Source organism: Erithacus rubecula (genome assembly GCF_903797595.1).
Source record: "Erithacus rubecula genome assembly, chromosome: 4".
Classification (NCBI taxonomy): domain Eukaryota; kingdom Metazoa; phylum Chordata; class Aves; order Passeriformes; family Muscicapidae; genus Erithacus; species Erithacus rubecula.
Genome location: NC_136686.1, coordinates 54,658,067 through 54,685,911, shown reverse-complemented (window position 1 = coordinate 54,685,911; position 27,845 = coordinate 54,658,067). Strand labels below are relative to the sequence as shown.

General features: G+C 35.8%; 1 protein-coding gene across 2 annotated transcripts in view; it reads left to right on the top strand.

Annotated features, from left to right (window-relative positions):
• Window positions 1-27,845, top strand: part of CPNE8 (copine 8) — a 71,774-nt gene that overhangs the window by 17,719 nt on the left and 26,210 nt on the right. For both annotated transcript variants that reach the window (XM_079303524.1, XM_079303525.1), the window contains 9 exons: window positions 1,296-1,342; window positions 5,063-5,166; window positions 7,917-7,956; window positions 8,704-8,780; window positions 14,129-14,192; window positions 16,767-16,870; window positions 18,665-18,769; window positions 21,962-22,003; window positions 27,530-27,605. In XM_079303524.1, coding sequence (XP_079159650.1) covers window positions 1,296-1,342; window positions 5,063-5,166; window positions 7,917-7,956; window positions 8,704-8,780; window positions 14,129-14,192; window positions 16,767-16,870; window positions 18,665-18,769; window positions 21,962-22,003; window positions 27,530-27,605 — 659 coding nt within the window. The remainder of the gene's footprint in view (window positions 1-1,295; window positions 1,343-5,062; window positions 5,167-7,916; window positions 7,957-8,703; window positions 8,781-14,128; window positions 14,193-16,766; window positions 16,871-18,664; window positions 18,770-21,961; window positions 22,004-27,529; window positions 27,606-27,845) is intronic.

Genomic DNA, 27,845 nt, shown 5'->3' with positions numbered 1-27,845 from the left:
ATGGAGAAAGACATCTCCTGAAAATTACTTTGATTTTTTTTTTTTTGTAAAAGCTTTTTTTCATCTAGAAGACATCTTACTTAAAAAATAAAAGTGTGAACTTCTTAGCTTCTATGTGAGCTCAAATATTGAAATTGCTTTTTTTCTATTTCTCCTCTTATTTGCTACTGCCTAAGGGGATTTTTGTGTGTGTGTGTGTGTGTGGAGCAAATGCATTTCAAGCAAGAAGAAAATGCAGTTAGAAGGTTGACTTCATTTCTGCTTTCATCTGTTAATGATTCTAACTTCACTGACAACAAAATCAAACCTCTACCTTTCTTGTTCAAGGTTGCAACCTAAAACAGTATTATTTTTACCTTCTTTTGAAAAATAATTGGTACAAGAAAGAATTTGTTATGGAAAAGAATGTAGAAATATCTGTATTTCTGTTGTTTAGGAAGGGTTTGAAAAGGCATTTCATGTAAAAATTGCTTTATCATTGTTAAACGCAACTAGTTCAGGACTATAGAAAATAAGGTTTATAGTGCTCCTTCAGTGCAAATGGTCAGTGCTTAAAATAGTATTTAAAAGATCTGACTATAATCACTGCACCCCTGTCACCAGTCCTTGTGATGAAACCTGCAGCTTGATGTGTAGTGAGTGCTGTACTGGAAATAGAGATCTGAGTGACACCTGTGGGATTGTTCCTTGATCTTTCAAAATCAGGTTAGGCCAGCAAATTTAACTGATTCCTTTTTTTTTTATCAGGCTTTAGCTTTAAAAATTAAAGCATGTGTATGTGAGATGCTTAAATGTATATAAATAATTTGAAGTAAAATTAAGGAAGAAAATCCGAGAGGTCTTTGTTTCTTCCCCTTTTTTTCTGGTTCTGTTTCCCCTGTTTCTTTTCAGTAGGGTCCTCATGTGGTTTTTTACTTTAATTTTCTTCTATCTTGAAGAAAGTATATCTTAGGGTATTTGTGCATTAGATTATCTTGAATAGCCTGACCACCCACATTTAAAGAAGACCTGCTTTTATCCAATTTTGCCTTTAAAGATTGTCAAGTGGAGGTCAGGCGTAAGTGCTGCCTCCCATTTTAGAAGCACTCCATTTATTAGCTGTTTTCTGCAACAAGTACACCACATGGTCACCAGTCTGATTAGGATTGCTGACAGCTGAAGGAAAACATTACCATTTGATTGTCCTAGTTACTAATTTCCACAGCACAAGAGACTAGAAAATTAGTTCACTTAATTTAATGATATGTTAAGGTTTGAAAATAACCAAACTTTTTTCTTTTTTTTTTTCCCCACAGTCTGTGTTTTGTACACACAAGCAATTGGAAACAAAGAATGGAGAGAGGTAAGATGCATATTCATAGATGTATAAACCTTTTGGGTATATTTGGGGCTGGTTGTTTGTCCTAGCAGAACAGGACATGTCATAGCTTCTTTAGTTCTGTGCTGTGCTTATGGGGGTCCTATGTACTATCAAACACTTAAAATATAGTCATAGTGATCTCAATTTCCATATCTGCATCACACATTTCCATCAAAAAAGAAAAACACAATAGAGAAAATGCATGAGTTTCCCGTTTCACAATCTCCCTCAGATAAACTAAATCAGACTTAGCTGTCAATTTGGATAAGGTTTGTGGCTCTCAAGGGAGGAGGACATTCAAACAGGACTGAGCTGTGGTGATGGTCAGTGTCAGCAAAACTAGCCTGTAGCTGTGGTAGAGATCTACCTGTGCTGTGCAGTGTTTCAGAGAAGTTAGATGCTGCTGAATAGAGTGTATACTATTGTAGGCAACAAGGGAGGGAGGATATTATGCATAGGTTGGACTTTATCTTCCTATTTGAGTGTAAACACTCTGGAGAGATATGTCTTAAGAAACTAAATCAAGTACTCAGAATTGCATACCTGCAGCAGTTCAACATTTATAGCCTGGAACTCTGTCCCGGTATTTAGTAATTTATTTTTCTCCTTCAATGTTACTCTTAGTGTTATCAGAAAGAACTGATAGTGTTTGGGTAAGGGTCTTTCTACTGATAAAATACACTATTTCCCTGCCTTCAGAGAGGATTGGTGGAACTGTTCTTCACTACAGGTGAAATGTGGCCATGGGCTTTAAGAACACAGCCAAGAGTGGAATGTGCTATCTTACTGTTTTTCCCTGTTAGAGAGAGGAGGTCTGATACTGTTGTTTTTAGAAGTGATGTTTTATGAGATTACACTGCTTTAGGTTTCCAGTGGGGGGTGACCAGGGACACAGAAAACAGACTTCTGTTATGTTTGGTGTCCTTGCCAGCTGGCCAGAGAATTGTATCTTTTGCCTTGCTGAAACATGGTGAATGTAGGTTTCAGTCTTGTCAAGAAGAAAGAATTGAATTTATCTCATGCTTGGGGAAAAGCTCATGTAACTATGCAATATGTGAAACAGTGTACCTATTTAATTTGTAGTTTATAGGAAAATTGCTGCTCTGTGTTGTTCTTAACTGGATACTAGACATCCTCTCAGTACCTACTAGATCACATTCCTCTGATGATTTGTGTGAAGAAATGTCAGTTTAGGGACTCATAATGGGAATTCCCTAATCATAGTTAAATTAGGAGGTGTAGTGGACATACACAGGGTTCTAAATACCTGGATAGCAAACTGTGAGAAAAGAAGATTCTTAAGTCATTCAGGTGCCTAGGTGACTTGGTACAGTTTGGTTGTCAGGCTTAGATCATCACTTAAGCATTTGGGTCCTCTTCTAGTCCAGGGTTAAGATGATTTTGTCAAAATTTTGGCTTTTATTGTCTAAGGTTCATATGTAACTTTGTGTAATTTTCATACTTCTCTTGTGTAGCTGTGAAAACAAGTACTTACCATTTTAATATTATAATTGTCCTGATGGTAAGATTATAATACAATCTTACCTAGAAGTAAGTAGAGGTAAAGAGGAAGTTTAGGCTCTACAGGCATTAAAACAGACATTTGACATTGCAGCTACTTAGAAAATCTGAGGTTTTTGTTTTAAATTATAATTATCTCCATCTTGTCTTATCAGGAGGTTCAGGTACAAATATTTGCAACTCAGTTTTCTGTTTTGCATTTAGTGGAAAAAAATAACATCCTGTGGGCAGTTCATCAGACCTAATTTAGATGTCTGCATTAGATCAGATGAATCATTCTATACAAATGCCTCCAAGAGATGACCAAAAGCCTAAAAACTTTGACTATGTCAGATGTAGCATTCAGTGAGTAGAATCCATTCCTAGTATCCGTAACAACAGTCAAAATTTAGAGGTTAGCATTGGGGAGGGGCTTAATCAGAAATGTGTTTTATATGTTCTGGCATATTATATTTATACCAGCAGTAAAAAAAATTAAGGTGGTAAGTAGAAGATTAATCCCATTAAATAGTTACATTGATTCTGTTACTCTCCTGAATAGTGTTTCTGAAGGTTTTTGCTTCTTGGCCATGTTGAAATTTTAGTTTTACTCAATAATTAGTGGGGAAAGTAGGCCATGTGGAGAACTAATTAATCAGTAGCTATGTTATTAGTCATAAGTGACTGGATTATAGAAGTAACCTCTTCTGCTTAAAAAGGCTATAGGTAATTGGGAAAACAGATTTCAAAAGGTGCTTAACCTAGCTGGAAAGTGTAGACTACTGATTTTTAGGGAACATCATTTTAATGTCACAAGCAAGGTAAACTCTATTAGTAATTTGTCAGTTAAGTAATTAGTTATAGTAGTTTAATCATAGAACCATTTAAGTTGAAAAAGGCCTTTAAGGTCATTGAGTTCAAACATATGTGAAGGAATCTCTTATATAGCCCATGTGTAAAAAAAGTAAACAGACAAACAAAACTGAAGCCTCAACCTAAACCCAAAGTTTAGTGATTTAAAATAATTTAGTGATTTAAAATAATTTAAAGAAAAATTAGTAGTGCCACTGAATTCAGTCCCTTGAGTTTTGTAACAATCTAAGGATAATTAGTGAGAGATGAAGATGACAGTGTAATGGGTATTCAGTTAGGCCTTTTCTGGTCTTAATGTGTGTTTTGATCTTCAGCATATTGCATATTTATCTTAGGTTACTGATACACTTCTGTAATGCATTGTAAATCAAATCTGTCAGATTTCCCAAGGGTAACATGGTTGTAGTGTGAAATGAAATACTGTTTATTGAAAAAAATGCAGAACTGAAGAGATGAAAAGTACTTACAAATTTATGATGTTTTGTTATTTTAAGAGATTAAAACTGATGCTTAGCTGTCATTTTATAACTTCTTTTTCTTTTGAAGAAACTTTTCATTTGGATTTATACATAGTTCTATTTCTAATGGAGCTACAAAATTTAAACCCATGATATATGAAATATGACAGTCATGAAATAATTTAAGTGAAAGGAACTTATGTGTTATCTAGCCTCCTATTCATTCTCTGTATCTGGTTCATTTTCCTGATCCATGAAAAGCCATCTCCAAAGTCAGACCAGGTTGTTCTGGGCCTTCCCCAGCTAAGGTTTGAAGTTTTTAAAATTAAAATATTTTCAGTTTGACAGAGGCTAAGGCACTTCCTATAAACATCAAGAAAGAAAAGGCATTTTGCCAAAAGCTTAGAGAGAGGAGTGATGAAGAGGGAGGTGAACTGAGGTGAAATAGGAGGTGGACAGTGCAAAAATGATGCATTTGCAATGGAGGGACTGTGCTCCCTAATATTTAAAGCTATCTGAAATAAACTTTTGCTTGCTGTTGTGTTTGGCACTTTTTTCAGGAAACATGGATTTTTGTTACTGATTCAAGTTTTTGTGGATTTTTATTGGCTTTGGGAGCTGATATTAATGAAGTTTAGGTCATCCAATGCAAGATAGGTACCACTCTATATTGAAATATGAGGTCTTCTGCCACTCTGTCTTCATCCACAGATAACTGATCTGTTCATGTGAATGCAGTTATTTTCTTTCATGGCACCTATTTAAGAGAAATTTTTACAGTCTGTCATATCTCACCTATTCCTGGTATTGGCAGGTATCTAATTATACTTCCTTCTAGCATGTAGCTTAAACTTACACTTTTCTTTTACAGTTTGGAAGAACAGAAGTAATTGATAATACTTTAAATCCAGATTTTGTAAGAAAATTTATAATGGACTACTTCTTTGAAGAAAGAGAGAATCTGCGATTTGATTTGTAAGTTAACAATCTTTCACTGTAATATTGTAGCCTCTCTAAGCATGTAAAGTTTTGCCCAGCATAAAATTAACTTGAAGAGAGATGGTATCTATTGACATAAGATAAATTAATGTAATAAGCATGATTGATTTAGCATTGCTTCCTTAGAAATAAATGTGTAACCTAATAATGACCAAGTTTTAAGAAATTGGCAGATGTTAACCAAAGTACAATAATGCTTACAATTATTACTTTAAGAAAATAGAAAGGAAAATATGCCAAAAAGTTAAAACATTCTTGCAGAATAGCCAGCAAAAGAGGTACAGATAATACTGTCCAGAAATAAAATAATGTACAAGTAGTAGACACAAAATTTCCTTTACTGTGCATCTAAATATATTAAATTTTAAAGATTTTAAAGATTTTTGTATTTTAAGATTTTAAAGCAACAGTAGTTGTTCTAGAAATATATGGCTTTTGACATTATTGCAGATGTGCTCATTTCATTCCACTGGTGGAATTGACTTTCACTTTCTTTGGAAAATAGAATTGAGAGTGCACTCACCAGGTCATGTCACTATTGCATGTCGTCTCTTATATTTCAGTCTGTTCTGATTATTTCAGTCTTTGTGACTATCAAGATTGTCTTGTTTTTTAAAATTTTCATCTTCTTTTTATTAGTAATTCTTTCTTAATCTCGCCCTAGGAGAGACTATGAATAGCCCTCATAAATAATTGAGTTTTTGCTGTAGTTTTGCATCACACTATGCATTGTGGCCACAAATTTTCTTTGTATGTCCTTTTGTAGTTGAAGAACCCTTTTCCTATTTCTTTTTACTTCCTTTGTAAGATGTACTATACCACCTATTTCAAATTAAAGGAAATACTTAAAGCCAGGAAGATTACAGGGTGCTTTGAGGTGGCTAGGTACAAATTCTTTCACTTTCACAATGGAAGCCTGATGCAGACTTTATTTGTGGTTTTAAAAGTTGGGCTTAATGTCATTCAGTCTGGGGAGTATAACTATTGTGGGTTATTTAAAATAAGTTTTAAGTAAGAGCTAATCAACTGGTGAAATAAAGAATTTTTCTCTAAGTACAAAGCATTGCTGAAATAATAGCCACACAGTGGGGGCTGTGCAGAAATCTGTATCTGTTTGCCTCCTGCTTCTTGTAGGATGCATGTAGGTTATGGGGAGGGGGCAGTGCAATAGAAATGAAAAGTAAAATGAATGAACTGGAAAAGAGAAAGCCAAGTTCAGTCTATGGAAAGAAAGGGGAGGCTGTAAAGGCCTTCTGGGTAAGTAATATCTGGAAAAGACTTGGACCTGGAAGGGAAAACACACTCTCCTGTTTAATTCTTTATGTAGTCAGAGCAGTGGACTCCTGTCTGTTTATGAAAAGCTGTAAATACCACACATCCTCTGTACTTATGAGAAAGACCTGACTGGTTTCTGCTGCTGTCCTGGGTTACCTGGACACAAATCTGTTCTGAGCTCGAAGCAGAATAGCTGCTGCCTTGTCTGCAAGTGATCATATAGCCATATTGTGTGAATTTACTCTAGAGCCCTATAACAATGATTGATGAAAAATTAAGTGTCTTAGAACTCTGAGTTAGAAATGTGAATCTCACACAGCCAGTCATGGAGCATGCCCCCTCTCCCCCCCAAAATGTACAGCCACCAATGGCACAGGCCCCTTTCTGCTCACAGCTGGTACTTGGTAAATGATTTTGCCAGTGAAGACATTCTTTGTTTTGCTTCTGTAGCTGTCCCTCAGATCAAATTATAAGTTGTGTTTTTCTGTTCATTCAATTTCACCAAACAGTTTGCTTATAATTGGAGGTTTTAACTTGTGTTAATGGCATTTATAGGAATTTCTTTTCTTTATAAATATGTTTCTGAAGCTTTGACTGTGCTGCACCACATCCAGCTATGTTTTGTTATTCCTGTCATCCTGACTAGTGGTCTGGTCCATGATGCATCCCAGCAACCAGTTGTGGCAGCACAACCAAAGGATAGCATTCCATGCAGTGGGAACAGAAACATGCAGGGGAGCCTGAGATGGGCAGTAACATAACAGATAAAAACGTTTTCAGTTTAGGTACTGATACTGCATCTGAATGGATTATTTGATGAAAATATTACTTGCATTATCTGATAAAGATGGAAGAGTATAAGTATAGAGATTAGTAATCCTGTATGAATTTCTTATATTATTCTTTTTTAATCTCTTAAATTCAGAGAGTAACTTTTTTAAACTCTTGACTTGATTATGGAAGGGAAACTATGACATTTTCTAGCTGGAGGAAGACCAAGATTATGATAAACTCAAAAGAACAAGTCAAACTCTATCTAAAAGAAGTTTAGTTTAGTTATTTCTATTTTCTTATTCAAATGACTGAAAAATTACCTAAGAAATTAATTTACAAGTTAGTTTGTATTCTAGGGTTAATTTTTAATTTTTGGTCTGCTTTTTGTCATCTTTGTTCAAAAATGCTTATCATAAGAATTTCTCTTTAAAGCTTGCACTTTATTGAAAATTATTTAATTTGAAATAACTAGTGAACCATAGTCCTATAATATGTGATGACTCAATTTGTCTTCCTTACTGGGGAACTTTGATTCACAAATCTGTTTGTGTAAATTTCACACATGGCAATAGGTGGAAGAGTTGTTTGATTTCTTTTTTTTGTTTCTTTACATGGTTGTCCTCAGATATATAATTTGGCAACTCTGATATAAATTTTCTCTTTTTTCTTTTTGTTAGCTATGATGTTGACTCAAAGAGTCCTAATCTGTCAAAACACGTAAGTTCTTCCTCACTATTATAATTCCTTGTGCTAAAACTCTTACATTTCTTAAGTATGTTTATTTTCTTTTGACTGTAAGTAGTATCAGATACATAGAGATGAATACAGTGATGTATTTCACATGAGTGAAAACCTGTAATGCTAACTAGTATAATTTTAATGGGACATTTCTCTTGCAAAGGGCATATTTCAGCATGCATATATACCTTTTCAGTTGTGTAATGTGCTGCAGTTTGTTGATACTTTTTTGGGTCCTAAAATTGAAGCATGCTTTGATTGTGTCTCAGAATAAACCTTTTATACTCATGGTGTCTTGAAGTGGCAATGATGAAATAACAATTTTAAAATTTAGAGATGCAAGAGTAGAATTCAGAGGCTTTGCAGTGATTTAAAAAAAATAAATACTGAGAGCCTTTGAGAACCTGGAACAAAGGAAAAGAGGATAGTAGAAGGAATACTGTGTGTTTGCTTCACAATGAAAAGATGAGACTTACAGCCATTGATCTCCAATTACCTGCTCCCTGTAGTGACTGTGTAGTGCCTTAGAATTACATCTGTAAATGTAACCTACTGTTATGTCAAATAGGTGTTAGTGAGTCTGTTTATGATTCATTATTGCATAGGTATTACTGAGATGTGGTGTTAAGCAGAATCTGTTCTTCAGTAGGGAACAGCCCAGATAAATGGGGAACCAAATTTAATTGTGTGAAATACGAATTCTGAGTTTATGTTGTTGCTTTTCAGGATTTTTTGGGACAAATGTTTTGTACACTGGGAGAAATAGTGGGATCACAGGGGAGCAGACTGGAAAAGTCAATTGTGTAAGTATTCTGGAATGTTGGATGAATGCATACTGTTGTACAAGGAAAGAGTTGTGGAGCTTTTTTGCTGTGAGATATCTTGATATACAGAATTGACAGATATGGCTTTTAAGAGAGAGTAAATACGTATATGGAATGGAAATTTTTCTTTATATAGGCTATGAAAATTTAGGTTTCATTTTGGATAACTAGCAAAGGAATTGACTAATTTAAAATTTTTGTAAACCTTGTTACGTCTTAATTAGAAATATCTTGAGTGTACTATTTTAAAAAATGTTTTTGTTTTAGTTTTCAAATTAGCACAAAATAACATTTTTATTACCTTTTGTTCAAGCATTTGAGTTCCTGCAAAAAACCTTCACAAAGAAATAATGAAGAATCATCTGACAAGATTATCAGATTTGATATAATCACACAAAATTATTGACATCAGCAAATATTGTGGTTATTAGACAACAGTGTTTTGTGATTCTCCCTTTAATCCCATTCTGTATATTAAACTTTTGAAAACATGTGTAGGAAGTAACTCTGAGGACCAGTACAGTAAGTGTCATAATAGGAAAGTTGTGTTAGGTTATGTGATTAAAAAGGTTGTCTGCAAACAAACGAGAGGAGTGTCCCAATGGTGGGTGAGGGAGCCCAAACACCTTGTCCTGGCTGCTTTCAGACCCATCCCAGAGAGGCATCAGCTTATGGGACCCATCCCCACACACTCAAAGCATCACAGAGCCACAGGGCACAGGCAGGGCAGCTCAGTTACACGACTCAGGAAACAATCCCTGCCCAGCTCCCGGGCTGTCCCAGGAGAACCAGAGCCCAGCACTGTGGGATGGAAACACGCACTCACTGCTTCTTCTGGATGTGCCTTGAGTCCTTGGCAGCTGCACAGTTCGAGCACAGAAATGTCAGCTGGGACAGGAGGTTGGCCCTATTTTGTTTACTTATACTAAAACAACAGCTCACTGACTTGTCACTGTCTAGGCCCAGCTCATGCTTGCTGCCACAGTGAATTGCACTGTCACCACCCCATGGACTGGGTTGACTGATTGCCACTTGATGCTATTGGAAGCTTGTGGTCACTTGGTCAGAAAAAGTGCTGACTTTGAAGACACTTATATTTAGTAAGATGAATCTTAGCTGACTTTTTTAAGGTCTTCAAATTTGTTTCTGTCCTCAATTAGGAAATTATTCAGTGCAGGTCACTTTTTTTTTTTTTTTTTTTTTTTTTGAGAAATTTCCTGTAATTTAATTTGAACATGTGGATTAAAAGGCATCCATTCAGCAGTTTAGCATTTGGTACAGGTTAAATGAAGTCTGAAATGAGTAACAGAAGAGGTTTAATGTTTTAAATTACCTATGAGAAAAGAAAAAGTATCAGTGAAGATTCTGTGGAAAAAGGGTCTTACTTCACAGTTGTGTTGGCCTCTGTAATGTGTTTGTTCTTGGGTAGGCAAGCATTTCTCAGGTCTAGGTTCTGATACTCTCTTGTGTGGTGGTTACTAAGTCGACCCAACATGTGGGTAGGCACATGTTACTGGGAGAGTGTTTGGCTTTTTATCAGTTCTTAATCGTGTCCCTGTTTTATTTTGTCATTGGTGCTTTTGACAGTGCTGTGACTTGACAACTGTGCCTGACTGATTGTCCATTCTGGACTCTGAAGTCTGAATATCTGTCTGTCTAGGAGGCATTTCTGTTATTCATCAAACTATTGCATTGCATTTCAGGATTGTTTGCGTTTAGATGTGTGTTTAATGTCTCTTAATATTCAAACAAGGAGAATTGAATTGACTATATTGCATGTCTTCCCTTCCTAGGGATATTTACTGCTTTGAATTTACTGTTCTCTTTATGAAGTCATATCTGTGTTTCCATAGCATTAATGCTCTTTATGAGTTAAGAGAGCTTTATCTTTTCACTGTTTTTCTGAAGTTCTTTGACATTTTCCCTCTTCAGTTCTCTGCCAGTGGATGTACAAAGAGGAGAATGCTTGGGGCTGTTTTAGTCCCAGTCAGCTACCCTACAGAAGTAGCACTTTTTATACTTAAGCAGTTTGAGAAGCTTGAATTCTCTTCTCTGATTGGCATTCGAGTAAGCTCTGATGTTCTTTCAGAACGAAAATTAGAAAGTAAATTCTTATTTATTTTTACTGAAGTATTTTTTATTCTTCAGCTCTATCTACTTTAGGCATTTACAAAAGTCTTGCACAGTTCAGGATTCCGTGGCTGCTGTGAGCTGTCCAGCTTCAAATCAGATTGTGTATCATCAGGGAAAGTTGCCTTAGGAAGTCTACAATGAAAGGGGGTAATCTTGTCCTTCCCCAAAGTTAAAGTAAAATGTATTAAACCTAGAGGGTCACCATTGCTGTGGTCAGTCAGGAAGGCTGGAACACACCTTATACTAATCTTAATCTTCATGGCAAGTACAAAAGTGAAGGTACACAATTCACAGTTTTCTTTCCCTACATGGCATGCATGGCTTGCAGTTTCATTGGTGCTACAAGCACCAGTGGATTACACCTCTGAGGCATGAACATGACAGTATTTCTTCTTGGCAATTGTGAGATTGTCCCCTGAACCTCCCTCTCTGTTTCTTATAACATTAAGGACTTGGAATTTTGTGCACTCTGTCACAGGAGAATCTTGCTCCCAGTATTGTAGTGTGGTAGCCTGTTATCCTTATCACAGTGAGCATTTTTTGTTCAAGAACATACTTGAGTGTTGCACTTTATTTTACAAACTGGCCAGGTACAGATATGAACATATGTTTTGGATAATTTCTATTGGAAAATAATTCTACTAATTCAAAGAAGGTGAAATGGATAATATGACATTTTAACAGTAATGTTTGTTCTCTTTATCTGTTAGGTTACTAGATTCATTAAATACCTTCTCAAGACAGCTCCATGAGTAAGATTTACTCTGTCTGGCTTCACATATTCCGCTGTATTGGCATGAAAGGATAATGTTCAGATGCATCTACTTCCAGAAATTGTGTGGTTTCATTTTTCTCTCAAGAGAGTGTCACCTGCTCAGACATTATCCAGAATTAGATCTTTGCATGTTCTTTCCTCCTAAAGAGAAGATGCTAGCCACATTTATAACTCTGAGCAATGTTTTTTTTTTTCAGGATCTGCTAAGTGCATTCCTGTAGGGATTCCCTTTGATGAGGAGATAGGGCCATTGCAAAGCTTAATGAGTGTTTTATGCTAGTTATTCACATCTGAGTGCTATTGCCTGCTAATGAGTGCTGGAGCCAGCTGGCCTGTTATGTGAAGTTCTTTCTCCTGTCATCTTGCTGTGAACATAGCTGATAGAAAAGCACCTGAACTGACTTCCTATATATATTTGTCCCATCCTTTTATCTGTCGGTCTGACTGTCAGAGGGCTAGGCTCCACAAATTCAGGGATAAGAATGTAAATTTTTGAATGGCCTGAAAAATGTGCTGCCTCGTTGCAATTCCAGCTTGCAAAATCAGAGGCTCTGTTTCACCTCTTTGGTTTGAATTTCCACATAAATTGTCATCTTTTGCACAGACTGTGTAAAGGTCCTCCCTTCAGTCCTTGTTAAAGCCCAAGTACTCTTCAGAGTGTCCTTTTAAACTTGTCTTGGTGCTGCAGATGTAGTGTCTCAATTGTGGAACCATTTTTTCTAAAGAGACAATAATTACTTCTTAAGACTGCATCTTATCTAGACATGCAGGTATTGTTGAAAATCTTTCATTTGATAATGGTTGCCTATTCTGTTCCTCTAACAATGAAATTACCTGCTTCTTCAAATACTGTCCAAAAAGAGGTGATCATTTTAGAGAAACCTACAGGTTCTGGACTCTTAAGCCAGTAGGATCCATTAAACATAGATTTTCACATTTTATTTTCCTTTATTGAGTTTGCACTCTGTTCACACTTTAGACTGGCACATTTTCTATATCTGAGTTTCAGATAATTAGCCCTGAATGATGGAGATGACTGCAGTCATGCAATACAGATTGCAGATAAAATCTTTCTTTCTCTCTCTATATATGTGTCTAATACTCATCATTACTCCACAAGCCCTGATCTGTAACTCTTTCCAGAGAAACTGTGAGAAATGAGAACATAAATTTTCTGTTGTAATTTCAGTGCGATAGAACCAGTTCCAGGGTAGCTCACTACCAGATATCCCTTAGAGCTAAAGAAGATGGACAATGGCACTGCATTCTGGATTTAAACAGGAGCTCTTACATGCTTGTCTTCAATATAGTATTAGTCAGTATTTCTTTGGCAATTGGAAAGACTGGTCTGTAATGATGAATCTCTAAGTAATTATTTTTTTCGTACTTTGACCAGCTTGAAATTATTTTATTGTTTTCTTACAGGGCATTATTGCTGGTTAAAGTTTGTTTCATTTGCCTGATCTGTGACCACTGAAGTTTTTTGTCAGGATGCTTACTTTGCATTTAAGGATTTTTTCCTTGATGAATGATTTTCAAGGGAGTCTGTAGTAATGGAGCAAACTCTTTAGTGTTTGCAAATGGTCCAGTACTATTTTCATGCATGTAGACTTAAGCATGCAAAGTTTGTACTTAATAGCATCAAAAAACTGCACAAGTCATTTGATGGAGTTTTTAGTTCCTGAATAATGAGAACTATTTGTTCTGTAGAGAAATTCTGTGCTAATCTTCAAGTATTTCACCTCTTTATCAACCATCATTTAATATTGTCCTTTTATAATGCCCATGGTCTTCTGTGTTCAGTGTGTCCCCCCCAAAAGGCTGCTGGCACTGAATACTAATATTGTGTGGATTTTCTGTTTCTCTGCTGATTTTTATGCTGAGGAACTTTTTTGGGCTTTCTGGTGTTGCAGCATATGTTTTTAGTTGATGTCTGGGAGAGCAGTAATTTATTTTGCAACTCCTGTATCAGATATGATGGTGAGATTATTATGTGACTTCGTATACATTTCAAAATAAATGTTGTAAAAAAATGCTGGTGTTTGCTTTTAACTACATTTTAGGTATTTTGTTTAAGTAAAATTTTCACAAGTCATTTGTAGAGTATCTAAAGGAAATATCAATGGGAAGGTGGACAGTAGAATTCTGGTACTATTTCAACCTATTTAAACTTTTAATTCTCTTTTCCTTCAAAATCAAAACTGGTTTGTTTCTTGCTAGTTAGAACAAATATGCAACTCATTTACCAATTCACTTAGGATAAACCAATTTTTTTAGACGGGACAAGTGGCAGAAAAGGGAAACTGAATTGCATGCCATCAGCTTAATGACTTGAAAACTTACCTTGTGCTCTGTATCAGTTGTAACTTTCCTACATGATATTAAAGAGCTAAGGTGATGTGGTTATGTTTTCTTGCAGAGGAATTCCTGGGAAGAAGTGTGGAACAGTCATAGTAACAGCAGAAGAACTAGGGTGTTGCAGAGTAAGTGTGCTCATTGCTTTTCAAAAATAACATGGAAATTATTTTATGATTTACACTGCACTGGATTGTTAATGGTATAACTTATAAATTTGCGTTTTTGTGATTTATGTAAGAAGTTGGAATACTGTTTTCCTTTAAGTTGCTCTCGGTTTTAGAGAAAAGAAGCAGAAAGAAGCAGAAGCCAATGCTCAATATCTCTTGCATTCTCTCTAATGTTTCTTCATGTCCTCACTCTCTGACAGTCTCTTGCAAAGTCTCAGCTGTTGTCACACACTTGATCTTCTGAATTTTTCTGCTTTATCCAGATTCTTACAGCTCATATTCAGTATGTCAATGAGATTTGCAATCACTGAATTCCTGAGGTTGGGGAAGACCTTGGAAGACTGTCTAGTCCAATACTCCTGCTCTTCTTAGGGCAGGTTACTCAGGGCTCTGTGCAGTTGAGTTTTGAGTCTAAGCAATCTCCACAATTTCTCTGTTACAGCTTTTCAGCACACTCAGAGTAAAAAGATTTTTCCTTATATTTAAGTGGAATTTTTCACATTTTAAGTATGTGTATATTGCCAGCTTTTCTTCCACTGCATGCTGCTAACCATAGGCTGTTTATTCCCTAGTATCATGCACTTACACAAATTGATACACCTTTTGTTTTCCAGGCTAAATAATTTAATCTCTCTCTGCCTCTCCTCAGTGAGGGATGATCCAATCCCTTAATCATTTTAGTGATACTTTTGGTGGAATTGCTTCAGCATGTTTGTGACTTCCTTGTACTGAGGAACCTAGAACAGTGCTCCAGGACTGAACAGTACTTCAGGAGTGGCCTCACCAGAGCTGAGTCACTTCCTTTTCTTCCTAATGTAGCCCAGCAGGCTGTTGGCCTTTGCTGCCAAGGGCACATTGAACAACTTGGTGTCCAGCAAGCCCCTTCAGTCCCCTTCTGCCAAGCTGCTTTCCAGCTGTTTGGCCTGCAGCCTGTACTGGTGCATGGGGTTATTCCCCTGAAAATGCAGTACCTGGCATTTCCCTCTGCTGAACCTCATGAGGTTCCTATTGGTTCATTTTTCCAGCCTGTCCAGATGTCTCTGAATGACAGCCCAAACATCTATTGTATAAACTTCTAGTTCTGGTTTTGTATTGTTTGCAAATTTGCAGAAGATGTACTCTGTCCATCATCCAGGTTGTTGATGAAGATGTTCAGTATTCTTGACCTATTTTTGATGCCTGGCACACACTGCTAGTGACTGGTCCCAGGTGGACTTTGTGCCACTCCATATGACTCTTTGAAGCCCAGCAGTTAAGCCATTTTTCAGTGTCTCTCACTGTCCAGTTACCTAGTCTATTCATTAGTTTGTCAACAAGGATTTATGGGAGACAATGTGTAAGGCCATGCTAAGGCAAAGAATAAACAATGTCCACTAGGCTGTTCCAGTTAAACAGACATTAATTTCCCCTTTGTAAATCTCTTGCTGATGTGTCTTAGCCATCTTCATATTTTTCATGTGTTTGCATGTGTTTTCTAAGATTATTTGCTCTAATATCATCTCAGGGGTTAAGATAAAACTGGCTTGGATCCTCTTTCCCTTTTCTCAAAATCAGGAGAATTTCCCTTGAACATCATAAATTTATAGAGATAACAGCACTCTCAGGTGCATCCTGCCAAGTCCCTTGTTCTGTATTTCTGGTCTGTTTTATATGTTCCCTTTCCTGGTCCTCTACCAAGCACAAGTTATCCTTGTTCCAGACTTTCTCAGGTCTGGATCTCAGGTTTCTAAGAGTCTTGAAGGCAAATCTTAGCAGTAAGACCAAGACATAGAAAGCTATGAGAATCATGGGCCTTGCAGTGTCCTTTGTCACCTGGTCCCCTGCCCCACTCAGTGGTGACCCACATTTTCTGTCATCATCCTCTCATTGCTATTGCGCCTCCAGACCTGTTCATGGAGCAGTCTTCCAGCAGTCCTTGCCCCAGTTAACTGCTGAGTCTGCAGGTTTATCTTGGCATTAATAATCCTTTTTTCATTCCTGACTTTGCCCAAAGAGATAACCTGTGTGACTTTCAGCTTGCCTAATCACAGCAGAAAAACTTCTCTCCTTATTTGTTGTCGGGTTGGATGTACTTGGTGCCTCTCAGGCTCATTTTCTTGCATGTTCCAGACTCTTAAGAGCCAGCAGCCACTTGCTTGACAGGCAGTAGGAGCAGACAGCAACAGGTCTAAGTCACTGAAGGAATGAGGCTGAGTGGAGTTTTTAAAATTATTTCTGATTTACTTCCCTTGTGTGTGCATTTACTTCTTTCAGAATACAGTTTTGGATGTCAGGAAATCCTTGAAAAATCCTGAGCCATTTTAGCATTTTTAGCATAGAAAATTGTTCTTTTTATGGTGTCCCTACAAAGGAATTCTTAGTTCCAGCCATTCAAACTGCACTATGAAGACATGGCACTAATGTAGAGGGCATTTAGAAGATTTTTTTTTTTTTAATTATTTTGTTTTCTATTTGCATAGTTTAGTCAATTTTTTTTCTTTAAGTGTAGTAGACTGTGTGCTCTCTGTAATTTTTCTTTATTACCTATTTCAGGATTCAGTTTTAATGCAATTTTGTGCAAACAAGCTAGACAAGAAGGACTTCTTTGGGAAATCTGATCCTTTCCTTGTATTTCATCGAAGCAATGAAGATGGCAGGTAGGTGCCTGTTGAGTATTTTTGCTGTCAATCATTATGCAGTTTAATATTTATAGATAATATACTTTTATTTTTTTAATTTTTCAGATTAAGCTGCATTTCTTTTATAATATTTGTTGGATTTCAGTTTGTTATGTTATGCAGTATAGGCGTAAAACCATTGCAACAAATTCATCAAAAACTGCAATTTAGGGTTTTAAGAAATAAATGTATCATAAATAAAGAGCACTATGACAATTAATTGTAATAAAATAGCTGAATAGTGTTGCTTTTGTTAAGATATATTATGCATTTGAATTATATAGAAATCTCAAAGAAAATTGTGGCTGCAAAATATGCTAATGCTTAGAAATTGTGTTAGATATAAACATTTTAGTCTGCAAATTTAAATTAGGAAATATCTTTTATCTCTTTGACAGAGTTCTAGGAAATTGAATTTAGAAATCCCTGAAATAGAATTTATATTTTTTACAAATGGCTGTTTGCTGCAGTCATCCTTTGATTTGTTAAAGTAGACTAATCTCTTCTGTTCCACTGCTAAGCCTTGACATGCATTGGTCAAGGTCAAAGCCCCACATTGCCTTTGTGGGGCTCTATTGGCAGGTTAGGATTTCTTGGAAGCTAGAAGTCCTCATGTCTAACATGTATTAAAACAAAGGCTAAACACGTGTGATATTACTGTTTTCTATAGCTTAAGTGGAACAGTTGTTAACATAAATCTGTGTCTGGGTGTGTGTGTCTGTTACCTGCTCTTTTTCTCTTGGAGGCAGATTGCAGGGACAGTTTCCTGAGTAAACACTGCCTATGTAAAACTGTAAGCCTGGAGGAGTTATGGCTCCTCTGTGGGTGGCATTAGGATGCCTTGTGAAGTTTCTCTGGGTATTACTGGGAGTTCATGAAGCCTCCCTTGGCATTGAGTGCTGTTCTTCCCCACTTTCTTCTGAGGGGCAAATGTTGAGCCAGTGGTGCTTTATGGGGTCTCCTGAATCCAACAGAATGTTGGGGCAGTACTTCTGCACCTGTGGCAGAAGGATGCTTCCTTTTTTTGGCTTCAGGCATAAGTCTTCTGAATCATAACCAGGATAAAAAGTATGGGCATCTGGGGTGCAAGGAGGACATTTCCTCAAAGAATAACTTCAGTTGCAACTGGATGAGGAATTTCAGTAATGATTTCACCAGTGGCTTTGTCTCTTGTTTTCTTTTCAACAAATCAGTCCCCAAGGTGGAGGTTCAAAAGAGATATTTTAATTTTGCATAGTTTAGAGGAAACAGAATGTGCTAATATAGTTCATGAGAGAAGGTGATCATGGAATCTCAGAGAGGTTTATATGTTTTACCCAAGTCCTGGTTGAAAAATCATGGACGTAAAATGGGGAATAAGAACCTGAAAGCCATCATTCCCTTGGCTCAGATTCTTAATCTCTAAGCAAGAGTCAGATCCTCACTTTTTTTCCTGAATCTGTGACTAATTCCTGCATTGTACAAGGTCTGTTTAAACAAGTGGGTTGGAAGCTGTTCTTCCCTGAAAGCCTCACTGAATGGTTATAGCTCCTGTTGAAGCTTTGGGTAAAAACATTTTATATTTAGAGGTGTTTAGCACTCTAGTCTGTAATCTCTCTCTAGTGGGTCTCTTCAGTCTTCTTTCTGATTTCACCATATTTCTTTTCTTCTTACCTTATATTTTGTACGGACCTTGTATGTATGAATGATTGCAGCTCTTTTAATTTCATCTTTGATTACACAAAGGAAAAAGTAAATAAATACAAAATTTTTTTTTTTTCTTTTTAATTGCAGTTTTACAATCTGCCACAAAACAGAGGTTGTAAAAAATACTTTAAATCCAGTGTGGCAGGCATTCAAGATTTCTGTCAGAGCACTGTGTAATGGAGACTATGACCGGTAAGCTGTAGCTTAAGCTTTTCTAGCATATACAGTTTTTTTCTCCCAAAATTCTGTGTGTTCTTTTGTATGTAACTTTTTTTATGCAGTCCAGCCCCTGGTGTTATTTAATCAATATTTTGAAAGGATAATAGGTGTTAAAAAACTGTTCATCAAATTAAAGAATTTAGAAAAATAAAGCAAATATGCTAAATCTGTAGGAAATGCTAGTGGTGTTTTCTGGAAAAATTTCTTTGCTCTCTGTGGTGTGAATTACAAACAGAAAGAAACAACTGATTTAAAGCATGGTTTCTGTGAGAAGTGTACACAAGTATCTTTTAATGTTTCAATGAAAAACAGTGATGATTTTCCTTGGGTGACAGTGCAGTGTCAGAGGATGCTGATAAATGAAAGCCTTTAAAATACATATCTGTAGATGAGAAATACGGAAGGTAGTCATCTTCAGATTTGAAGTTTTCAGTGGTGCCATGCAAAAGGATCTATCTTCAGGTGGTAATAATACCATGTTTTTAATCAACATTTTACCACTAATAACAAACAAATTAGGTCAGTGGAAATGGCTATTTTTAGACTCCTTAAAAGTGGCCATGTTGATTAGTCTTTCATTTAGATGCAATAAAAATGAAGCAATTTTTTAATGAGCATATTCAAATAGAATTTTTGACTTGTATTTGGGTTAATGTGCATAATGCATAAGCAAAATATTATTCATTATGCTAGTCTCTGGACACTGTACTGTTTATCATATTAAAGAAAAAGTTTTCATCTTAATTGGAAAAGATGTTGTGGTGCAGGCATACTGAAATAACTCCAGCAAATTAAGGGAACTTAAAAGTGTAATAGCACTTCTCAAATTATTATTGTTTATCTACTGTTGACCTGCTTTCAACATAATGTGCTCAGTAAATAAAGGCTCCATGAAATTTCATAGTCCTGCATACAACAATCATCTTTCAAATTAAGGATTAGTCATTAGCTGTCAGGTTAATTCAAATGGACATGCTGATAGTCCAGAAAAAACTTCAGAGGTTTGGGGTTTTTAAATTAGAAAACCCTTCTTTCTAAGGGTAAGGATTAACTTTCTAACATCCACATGGTAAATGAAGAGACAAACCCCAAAGAATCTTTCAGATAGTGATAGAAGATAAAATTGTGTTGCTCTGTGATAGATGTGAAAGGTGGGAATAATGAGTAAAAATCAGTCATTAGTAAAAATATGTCACAGTAAATGTTTATTGTGTGTTAGGAAGACCAAATCTTCAGCTAGTGCATGCTTCTGAGTAAACTCTGTCCACGTTTTCATTATGGAATGACCGGGATTTGCTTAATTTTTCTCAAATTATGTGATTATAAAGTTTTCAGACATCACAGTAATGGCATTTCAGTACAGCAGTAGTACTTAGTGTCTAATGTCTTTGTTGTTTCTTTCTCTTAGAATGAGCTCTCAAAAAGCACTTAGTTATTTTCTGCATAAAAGTTTTAAAACAGAGATATTCATCTCTAACCTTGATTATTTTTAAACAAAGAGTTTCTTTAATATTAAAATAGGAGACCCATCCTCTAAACTGTGTCCTTTAAGGTAAAGGTTAAGTTTCAGTATGTGAAGATTGGAAAGGTCTTTTAATATCTTGCAAATCATGCAAAATAGATAAAAGTCAAGATCTGTAATTAATCCTTTAATATGAAATAAATTTCACTAGAGAGGAGCTTTATTCAAGGATGAACTGCACTTACTGTGTTACCTGTCTGAAGATCCTTCTCAGGAATTTATCTTGATATTCTTAGTAATTTATTTTAATAATCCAAGTTTTTTCACTGAAATGATTTTGCTATTTGAACACAGATTTCTAAGACAATTCAAAACTTAAATCCCACTAAACCTTACATAAATCTTAACTTAGTGGCATGTTCTGCCTGTCATAACAGGTTTTGAAACGTTAATAAAATAATGGTTGTCTAGGGAAAAAAATGTTGTGATATTGCCTTCTTTTGCTGAATTCCTCTGAAAGAGAAAGTAGTTTCCTTTGAAGGTTGAAATACTTGATGGGATAAAAGAGGTTTGGAGTTGTTTTTCACTTTGTTCTGCAGAACAACTTTCACTTTAATCAGTTTTCATTGTAAGGTAACTTAAATCCAACCTGAATTAGGCAAGAGCTATAAAATATAAAAAATGGTGTGGTTAGGAACCTTTAAATTTGAGTTGAAGAGGTCCATCTAGACAAAGCAAGTTATTTTGGAATATCATAAAAAATGTGAAAAACAGGTGTGAATTCCTTGATATTATATTGTATATAATATCAGCTGTTGCTCAGCTTTATCCCAGAAGAGTTCCTTCTTAGTACAGAAAATTAAACAATACATATTTGACTCTATGTAATTGGAAGAATGAGGAGCAGCTTCCATTGAAGCAAATTATAAAGTAATTGCTTACATTCCTGCTCCCTTTTTAATATAAAGACAGCTCTGATGACTTCACTTCATATGAAACTGTTCTTGAGAATAAAAGTAAGTTAAAATACTGGAGGTCTGGAAGTGTTAATTTTCTATCCTATGTTCAGTTCATTTTAGGCCACACAGGATTCACTGTTATTTGCTCACATATTTATACTTTCTGTAGTAAAAGAAGATGAATAAAGCTGTATACTGTTGCTATCCTCATATATCTTTCCTGTTTAATCAAGGATGTTGATGGTAATATGCTCTGTAGTAGTTGCATTTTATGAAATCCACTTTTGAAGTATGTGAAATATGATTGTTCTTTTCTCAGGGAATGTCTGTTTTTCCCTTTTTATCTGTTTCCCAGTCATCCCTGAAGCAAGGTTAGAGCTGCCCTCAAGGGTTCACTTCACTCATAAGGAAACAGTTCTTAAAAACTCTGATAATACTTTGGGGTTTAAAGAATAATTTGTTGTAAAAACTTCAGAAAATACAGAACATCAGCAAGTAAAAATATATTGGTTAAACTTCCAAAGAGTTTGTTTCCTTAGTTTGTGCTGTATTTAGCTATTGATTTATGAAGATCTGTTGTGTTACCTGACAGGCTGTTTGCTACTCTATGAGAAATGACTGAAAAAATCTGCTTTTTAGATTTGGCACAATTGATGCACCCCTATGCTATTAATCATAAAGCACTCCAGATGCATATTTAACATTTTAATAGGATTGTGTTGTTGTTTTGATTTTTTATTTTAGGACAATTAAAGTAGAAGTATATGACTGGGATAGAGATGGAAGGTAAGACGTTTACTTATCTTAAACTTAAGGGTTATCCCTGCATGTTGATACACATTTTGAAACATACTAATATTTAGTGTCCAGCATAATATTAGAGAAAGTTAGTTATTTGTCAATATTTAGAGGTACTGGAAGAATTCTGCTGTGATAGAGCTCTGTGTTTTGCAGTGGTGTTAAATACTGATGCATTATCCTATTTCAAACTTGCTGTGTGTATATTCATCCATGGAGCATAATAAAATGCACATGCCTGCAATGGCTACTCATGGTGGCCTAAATATTGGGATGTACAAACCACCTATTAATCCCTTAATTTCAGACTGGGTCTGAATGTTCATTTCCATGTCTGTCTCCATCAAAACATTATTGCAAACTCTGAAGTTGGAAGACCTGAATTTTGTATAACTCCTCTTGAAAGAAGACAGTAGAATGTGCATGGAATTTCTGTTGCTAAATTCAGGAGGGATATCTGTTATTTTTAGGAGCTATGAACCCCAGTGTTCTGGCTGGACATTTTTCTCTGAAGAAATGAGCCTTTCAAATTGCCATTATTTTGACAAACAAGGTAGAATTATTTTTTAACACAGCAGATTGATACTTCTTGTTCTTTTTAAAATGTTTGAGCTTATATCTTAATACTTTAATTAGAAACTATTCATAAATCTTGGTACTGGAACTGAAATCTAATACAGTAATATGCTTATTTCCATTTATCTTTAGGTTGGTCTGTCCTAATTATTTCCTATTAATCCTAATTTTAAATGTATTTTAAAATACATGGATATGCACTTGCATATTTTTAAAAGCATATTATTTATTCTACAGTAATGTCTTCAATACTACCAGTGCAATTTGCTTCTAGTATTATAGATAATGATATTGTGCTTCTGTGGCAACATATCTTGTAATCATAATAGGCAAATTTATCCTGTGCTACTGTTCATTTCCTTGCTGACAAGATCCAAAAACCTTTTCAGCTTTCTCAGATTTTAATTTTGTCTTTTTGGTTTTCTATCATGAAGCCTGTTGATTTATAAGCATTCTTATCTCACATTTTCCCTCTGTGAATACCTGCTAGTATAAATTCATCCTTCTTGATCAGATATCCCCCAGAGAGACAAAATAACATATTCGAGCAATTAAAATGAGTGTATTTAAATTTAGAAAGCCATACTAGCACAAAAATATTTCATCCCTGTTAGAATTTATATTAACATCCTTTCCTCAATGAGACTTGACAAATTCTTAAAATTTTTGTCTGTGTACGAACTACGTTTTTTTACAATAAGCTGGCAATGAAAAGTTACATTGTATTGCCAATTTACTGTATCCAAAATCTGTAAGATTAAAAAGAAAAGGAAGAAATCTGACAAATAACACTTAGTAATTGCAATCTGAGTGAAATCTTGAACATACTGTGACTTTTAGGCAATCATAAGCCTCTCCAGTCTCAAATATTTCAAAATTATCTGTGTTTGTTCACATCAAAATCTGAATACCTATATAATTTATATCTAAAAAACAAAAGTGAAGGATACCATTTACATGTTTCCCTTTTTATTCTAATGCTAAGATTTTTTTTTTTTTTACTTTTTGTTTTCTGTCTATTTTGGATTTAGAAGCACACCAAGCACTAACATCTTACATGTAAAATTCCTCTGAAAGATGAGACAGCACTCATCTCATATGACTTTAGACAATGCAGAAATCAGACAAGTAGATTGGACTAATCATTTGAGCTACTTCAGTGGCTTACAGGGGAGGATAGTCTGATTGAATCCATCCTACCTGGAATAAATTGCCCGTTGGTGGTGCTTATAAACTTACATAGCAATCTTAGTAAAACCTAAGTGCCTAATTTAACTTTGACATTACCAAGTATATCTGAAATTAATGCCATTCAAGAGTTACTCTAGCAAGTTTTTATACAACTCTGCTGTTCCTCAGTTTATATTAATTTCCATTTATGATGCACAGTTTTTATAAGCTGTTGTTACTCCAGCTGGACACCTCACCATGCTGAATCTGTTTGCTCCAGAGATGTGCAGACTGGGCAGTCTTTGAAAGATTGCCTGCTCTCTAGATAGCAAAGCAAGTTATTCTGAATATTACAGCCTGTTCTGCAATCAGGAGGACAAAATTACGCTGCATGTACTTGATTTCTGAATCATGACTTGACTTGATTTTGTCTTCCTGAGTCTTGACTAAGAAGTTTTTTTCCCTTTTCCCCATTCTGCTTTACCTGTGCTTTGAAAAATAGCACCATGGTGCTTTGGGTTGAGCTTCTTGCTTCATGTTCCTGAATTACATTTTTAGAGTAATTGTAATATAATAACATGATCATATTATCATTAAATAGCTCTTATTTATTTACAAGCATCACATAAAATGTCTTCTTGACAAAAAGTAATATGTGCCTGTGGTAGCATTGACACTGTTAATTATTAAATATCTCTTTGTGTCAAACCTGTTTTTGCACAAAAATTGTCAAAATGTGAACAACTGGTTCTGATACATTTTATTGCTTCTAAAAGTTGTGACAAACCCCAAAATAATTGATGCTATAAGAAGTCACAAAAGTTGGTTTTTTAACTTGGTACAAGCCGAGTTGTTTGGCATAGTCACATTTTTAAGTTTTTTTACTGAGTGTCCTGATATGTGAAGCACTTGCAGTCAGGTCTAACAGAACGGGAAACAAAAAATGTAGTGCACAACTTCACACCATCCATCACATCAGCAATACTATGTTGTTTTTAGTTCTCTCTGAAAGCTTTTTCATTTAATTTCAGAAAAAATAGCACTTTGCATACATGTTGCAAAAGTAATTTCACAGTCTTGGTGTTTATGATCTGCTACATAGAAGAAGGGGGAGGAGGCATTGAGTTATAAAGCTGTAAATATTGTCATGCTAACCTGGGGCCACAGAAGCATTCCTCTGAGAATATCAATACTGCAGGAGAGATTTCAAATTTCAGATTCTAAGCTCTTCCACCGTATTTTTTGTTCTCATCTTCCTTCTCCAGCTAGTTGATTTTTAAATTCTTGCATTTTCTCCTTACTCAATGACATGTTTCTGATTAGGATTGTCCTTTCCTCTATTGTTTTTTTCATTAGGTAATAAAAATACAAAGTTAATACAATTTTGAAAGTGGTCTTCAGCACTTCAAAATAGAGCTAAAAGTGGAAAACTTATGGAGATGGGTTTTAAGTGATAATTTTGTGTATTAAGACTCTCTGGTTCAGTGTTCTGATCTGCCACTCATGGATGAAAGTCTGTAGGTCTAGGAAAATATGGTGTTAGGCAGGAAAAGAGAATAAGTAGTTTGAATTCTCAGTCTAGAGACTAATAAGGAGATCCATTTACTGAAGTGTGATGATTAATACTGAAATATTTTCTTAATACCTTATACATCTGGCAAAGGCATATTTTGCCTAACAGGTGCTCATCCTTCAGAGCCAGCCTAGTGGTGGCATGTGCATTCCCCTGAATGCTGAGTGTAAAGATCCAAGTTGATGCTCTTGTAAGTGCAGAGGGCTCTGAGACTAGTTATGTATGCCCATACCTTTTTAACATGATTCATCAGAGGAGTCATATCTTTCTAGCTCAGGTATTGTCAGTGTTTGTACATAGCCATAGGGAAGGGAGGGTTTGCAGTGTCTCTTAGAATTAGAGGAGCAATTCCTTTTAAGCCATACAGATTCTTGTGTTCCCCAGAGACAGTCCTGCCTGGAATGGCTCATGTTTCCTGTTCTGCAGTGTGTTTGTAGGTAGTCATTGAGCTATTGTTTGGAATTCTGCCTTCAAAATGTACAACCTGATTTGAAAATAAAAGATTAGAACTGTTATGAAAGGGAAAGGTTCCATTTTGAGCAATGTATATTTTTCTCCAGTGCCATGGTTACCTAAGGTTAAATACACCTTGTGGATGGCTTCCTCTGTTCCCTGCTTAAATAGTTCTTGCAGTCTGGAGAGCATTTAAGCAGAGATGTATCTCCAAAGTGCATCTCTTAAGAAAAGTCTTTGTTTTGGAAGCAATTTGATAATCTTCCAGCTGAAAGGAGAGTGTTTCATGCAAGGTCGTCCCTTCTGAATCTGGGAAATGAGGAGGATCTTTAACATGTAGTGTTTTTTAAGCTTTCTTGCAGTATGCTTTGCTTTCTTTGTATTAGCATACAAAAATGACTGAACCTTTAGGATGTTTAATTTGCATATTTTGTGAATTCATGCTGATTTCAGAAAATGAACTTTATATTTGAGAGATTTTTTTGTTTAATTTCATTATAAATAAAGCAAGAAAGAAATTTTATGTTGCTATGGATTGTTTCTATTTTTCATCTTGCAACATTCAGATTTGTTTTAATTTGCTTTTAATATTTATAGCTTAAAAAGAAGTTTTGCAGGTCACAAAATCATAAAACTTTGAACTTCTACTGTAGTTTACCATTGGAGGGAAGGTAAAACAGCTTTATAGCTCACCAGATGTGGAGGCAGTGTAGAGGAAATAGATGCCCTGTTAGGGCACAGCTGGGAAAATCTGGAGCAGCAGAGTTCAGTTGTGCAGAGCAGAGTGGGAGCAGACTTTGTGGGTGCTGGGAGTTGTGTAGCTGTTGGTTGGGGCACTGACCCCTGCAGTCCTTCCACTCCAGGCAGCTGTCTGAGATACAAACCTGCAGTCTGGCAGCCCTGTGGTTGCTGTCCCCCTCTTTTCCCTGACCCCTTCCTCAGCAGTGCTTCCCCCACTGCAGCTCCCTCTGGTCACTGTGCTCACAGTGGCTCCTGGGCACTGTGCCAGCCCTGTTATGCACTGACAAAGCAGTTTTTAAAACATGAATGACAGCACAGGAGTGCCAAATGTATTCCTGGAGCAGGAATAGACTTTAGAAAGGAGAAGCTTAAAAACTGCTGAGTTACTGTCAGGTTAGGATCTGCTTTCCAATAATACCATAAGCTGAGCAGCCTCAGTGGATTGCTGTTCTCTTCCAAGGTGGGGAAGACAGAGGAGCTGAAATAAGCTTTGGGTCCTCCCCTTTAAAGTTCAATGTCATGTTACATGTTAGATTGGGAGGGCTGCTCTTTTCTTATTTAAGTTACTCCTTTCATGCTTTCAGTAACTCCCTTTCTCTCACATAGCCTCAGACACAGTTCAGTCTGTGGTGCCAGTGGTCATCCACTGAGGAGATGGTGACAGTCTGTGGTAGCCTGCTTTGGTTTTTCAGATTCTGTAAACTTACATTGGAGTAAATCACTGATTGACAGCACAGTCCTCACTGTGCAGCTGAGTTAAGCAAAAGCCATCAAAAAGATTTAAGTCAATACCTTGCAACTCTAAATTTGCATTACTAATGGGATGAACACAAAACAGAGGGACTAATAAAGATATTAAAGCAAAGTGTATCTGTTGCCATTACTTGTTTCTTGGGTGTCAGTTCATAGTGGCTGTGTGTCTCTTTTGCATTAATAAATAAAATGTATGTTTAAATTCCTAACTGCTGTGCATTTGATTTAAAATCTTATTTTTCAAACAGCCATGATTTCATTGGAGAATTTACAACAAGTTACAGAGAGTTGTCGAGAGGGCAATCCCAGTTCAATGTTTATGAGGTAAGTATTATGAGTATTTACTCACTCTCAGCAAATGAGAAAACAACAATGGAAAACACTGAAAACAATGGAAAAGTGATTATTGCCACTAATGAGCAGACAAGCCTGTATGGCTATAACCCTTTTTTTTTTTTTTTTTTGCTTCTGTATGGTGTGCAGATCTTTATTATTCCTTAAGGTATCCTTTAATTTGTCTCATACTACTGTCATTAAACTTTAGTCCTAATATAGGTGGTAACA